This window comes from Nicotiana tabacum, chromosome 14 (genome assembly GCF_000715075.1).
Source record: "Nicotiana tabacum cultivar K326 chromosome 14, ASM71507v2, whole genome shotgun sequence".
In the NCBI taxonomy this organism is placed as follows: Eukaryota; Viridiplantae; Streptophyta; class Magnoliopsida; order Solanales; family Solanaceae; genus Nicotiana; species Nicotiana tabacum.
Genome location: NC_134093.1, coordinates 92,773,024 through 92,777,012, shown reverse-complemented (window position 1 = coordinate 92,777,012; position 3,989 = coordinate 92,773,024). Strand labels below are relative to the sequence as shown.

General features: G+C 29.6%; 1 protein-coding gene across 1 annotated transcript; it reads right to left on the bottom strand.

The window, feature by feature from the left end:
- Positions 1-424: 424 nt before the first annotated feature.
- On the bottom strand, positions 425-3,577 carry LOC142169042 (protein neprosin-like). Its single transcript, XM_075230238.1, has 7 exons — positions 3,495-3,577; positions 1,898-2,070; positions 1,589-1,681; positions 1,305-1,490; positions 1,158-1,205; positions 741-896; positions 425-559 (listed from the first exon to the last, which is right to left on the bottom strand). Exons 2-7 carry the CDS (start codon positions 2,060-2,062, stop codon positions 425-427), a joined length of 783 nt encoding a protein of 260 aa, XP_075086339.1. The 5' UTR covers positions 2,063-2,070; positions 3,495-3,577.
- Positions 3,578-3,989: the final 412 nt, after the last annotated feature.

The window sequence follows — 3,989 nt, the reverse complement described above, 5'->3', positions numbered from 1 at the left end:
TACTACTCCGCCCCATTCAATCGTTGATGCAAAGTCATTCAATTCATCAAAAATCTGTTTTGGCCAAAAACCAACTTGTGTTTGATTTCGCGTGAGCAAAAGCCACCAGTTCCCGTTGACAATGTCCTTTAGTTTTCAAAAAAGACAAAAAGGAAAAATATTTTAGTGTTATACATTAATAGAGTATCAAATAACTCATGAATTACTGAAATAGGTCTAAGACTAATTTACCCGCGTTATGTACATTTTATCTACCCACGCATCCTTACTTCCACGTTGTGTAACAGGAGAGTATACAAAATCTAAAGGTATATCTGTGTTTACAATAACAAATCCTGGACATTGTGTATTAAAACATTGATTTTTTCCTGCCTACAAAAGAAAAGCAACATATACTTTGTTACTCAGATGTCATGAATATAGATTAATGGTAAGATATATAAGACATGCCCATGTTATACAAAAGGTAAGAATAATATTCAAAAAAAGTTATAAATAACTCACTTAGAAAATGTGTATATAGCCTACTTCGACCATCTCCATAAAGTGTAGGATCCACCTGCAATAATATTATACCAAAATAATACACAGCTAAAGAGACGATAAAAGCATTTGTAAAGATAGAAAAAATATGATTGCAGGTTGAGAGTTAGAAAAACTTGTTGATACTCACCAACAGAGAGATTATAAGTAATATAAGGAGAAGATAATGAACTATTAATAAAAGTCAAGATACATACTCTCCATCCAACTTGTATATTTTCTGATCCTTTTTGTATTTTTAACCGACAAGCACTATTTTGTTGGCCTTTCACACGAGGAGTATAAATAGCAGTCACCATACCAGCTCCTCCAAACTTGTTGCTTGGATTATTTTCGGTTTGAACAATAGCAAGCTAAATAACAGAAAACATGAGGTCATACAACGGCTAAAAAAATCTATTTGTTATCTTGAATTGCCCAACATTTTCTTAAGTTTTGCTTTTCTCTCTCTTTTTTCTCTCATTGTCCCCATGAAGCATCTAGTAAACTTGCTGTATTTGAGAAGAATGATTATTATTTAAGCTATTGTATTACTTATCTTGTCCTATGAAGAAATAACACTACAACAGTAAATTCAAAGAAATACGATGAAATATTAATTCCTGGATACTTACCTTGTACCCTTTGGAAGGAAAAGTTACTTTATTACTCAAGTTGTTTCCCTACATACAGTAAGAATTTTATCATGAGATAAGTATTGTTATAAGAAGGTATAATAGCTATCGTCATTAAATTTAATATAGTTAAATTCATAATCTTACATAGGAAAATGAAGTGCTGAAAGAGACATCCTCTGCGGGTGGCATAAGTTTTTGTCTGATCAGGTCATCTTTAGTAGTTCTTCTTATGGGAACTGTTCCTTTTGGACAACCGACTCCTCTTCCCAAAGGCCAACCAGTTATTGATTCGTCGGAATACTCTTTCACTATAGGCAATGTTGGTTTCATCTGTTTGCATGAAAATCTCAAAAACAATATTAATATCAACATATATTATAATATAATTAGTTTTAATTTGGACTTAAGAGAATGATGTAGAGACAAACCTGAGGGTGAAATGTGTGATTTTGCAATAATGGATGGTCAAATGCAGGCTGTTGGTAGAAATTCACACAATCGTATATATCACCATATTCCGTCTGTAGATCCAATAGTAAATATACTATGTCATTTATAAATTTTGCTTAGGAAGGTGACATTTCTTAGTCACATTTATATTCTAAATGCAATTGATTGCTTAGGAGTAGAATATTATTAAAGAAAACATTAATCATTCTATTACTATTGAACAAAATAACAAATAATTGTAACAAAGATTTTCTTTATTTACAGCGCATACCAACAAAAAATAATACCTTGATGGATTTTACAGCTGGCTTGTTTAAAAGCTTTAACTGCTTCTCTAATTCTAAGTCTTCAAGGTAGGATAATTTTGTTCTTCCTTGGACCTCATTGCAGCTCAGAAGAAGAGATATGGCAAGTACAAATATGTAACCTATTGCCCGCTGTTGTATCATCATTGTAAAAACTGAAAAATCACATTATTTGAATCATGGAAATTAGATAAGATAATAGTACAACGTCCATGAATCGAGTTATAAAGAAATTTATTCATGTACCAGAATATAAGTTAGTTTGAATACTTAAAGAAGCAAGGTAAAATTTGATTCCTTGCATACAACTAATAATAGAGGATTGAGGTTCTCCAATTCTTTAACTTTGTGTTTATGTGCTTATTTATCTCTTGCTAATTAACTTTTTTGAATAGTTATTTCAAAGTAAAAATAGGAAAAACAATGACAAAATAAGACCAGAAAAGATGAAAATAAAGTATCTGCTGTGGTATTATAATTTCAATCTATTGATTGAGGTAAACAAATTTCATATCACTACTAATTCATATATATATATATATATATATATATATATATATATATATATGTATATTACTTGAAACCAATTAATTTAAAGAAACATTATAATTCTAATTTATATATCCAACTAGACACATAATGCATTTCATAAGTCATTACAATCGGGTGTGTTTGGTATGAAGGAAAATATTTTCCGAAAAATATTTTTCGATTTTTCCATGTTTGGTTGGTTTAAATATTTTGGAAAATATTTTACTCATGAACTCATTTTTCTCCAGTTGGTAGAAAATATTTTCCCTACCAAGAAAAGGAAAAACATTTTCCAAAATACTTTTTCAATATTCCTCACTCTATTCCCCATCGCCACCAATCCACACCACACCCCTACCTAACCCACCCCACCCCTAACCTACCCTACCTCACCACCCTCGCTCCCACCCCCACCCTAATATTTTCTTAGTAGGAAAAATATTTTAACAAAAAAAGTATTTTCTTTTCATGATGTAGAAAAATATTTTCTTTCATTTCAACAAAAAAAAATATTTTCTTTTTATGATGTAGAAAAAATATTTTTTTTTTCATTTCAACAAAAACAGTATCTTCTTTTCATGATGTTGAAAAAATATTTTCATTTATTTAAATAAAATGATTACTTTATTTTCATCTTCTAGAAAGAGTACTTTCTTTTTTAACCAAAAAAGAGTATTTTCTTTATAGTTATGGATTTTTTTGTGTAAATATTTAGAAGAATAATTAAATTGTTGAACAAAAATAGAGTCCTGAAAACGTTGGGTTTTGGGGAGGGGAGTGGGGAGCAAGGAAACATGGAGACTTGGGGAAAGAGGGTGAGGAGAATAAAAAATTATTTTCCTAAAAAATATTTTCTACTCTCTAACGAAACACTAGAAAATATTTTCCGAAAAACGTTTTCCACTCACCAACCAAACAAAGAAAAATAAGTGATAAAACTACTCATTTTGCATAAAAATATTTTCTATGGAAAACATTTTCCAAACACGCCCAAATGTCAACTTCAACTTCAACTCAAGAAAAAATAATAAAAGGAATACTCACATACCTGACAATTCTCCAAAAGACAAGAACTGCTTCTCTATACTTTATGGCTAAGCTACAATCGTTATGCCTTTATTTAAATAGTGCAATATAGCATAGCTTCTGATTATCGTAATATAGAAGTATTCCTTAATCATCATTACTTTTTTTCCATTTGAATTATGTTTCTTTGATTTACTAGGTCAAATTGAGAAAATCCATATCATATTGACCGTGACATTTATGGTATAAAATTATTGTTGTATATTTTCATAAACTCATCATTATTGTTTTTCCATTTGAATTATGTTTCCTTGATTTACTAGGTCAAATTGAGAAAATCCATATCATATTGACCGTGACATTAATGGTATAAAACTAATGTTGTATATTTTCAGAAACATAGTAAAAGTAATACCTAAATATAGTCAAAGTGATTTGTTCAACCATTAAATTTAAAGTTGCTTATAGAGTAATGAAATGATTATTTTCCATTTTAGAGGAGAAAATGTACATATCT

Excerpts from the sequence above, each read along its gene's own strand:
- LOC142169042 (XM_075230238.1), bottom strand. The coding sequence starts at position 2,062 with ATGATGATACAACAGCGGGCAATAGGTTACATATTTGTACTTGCCATA. Across the intron at positions 1,206-1,304 it reads TCAGCACTTCATTTTCCTAT|GGAAACAACTTGAGTAATAA; the intron begins GTAAGATTATGA and ends TACTGTATGTAG. Across the intron at positions 560-740 it reads ATATACAAGTTGGATGGAGA|GTGGATCCTACACTTTATGG; the intron begins GTATGTATCTTG and ends ATATTATTGCAG.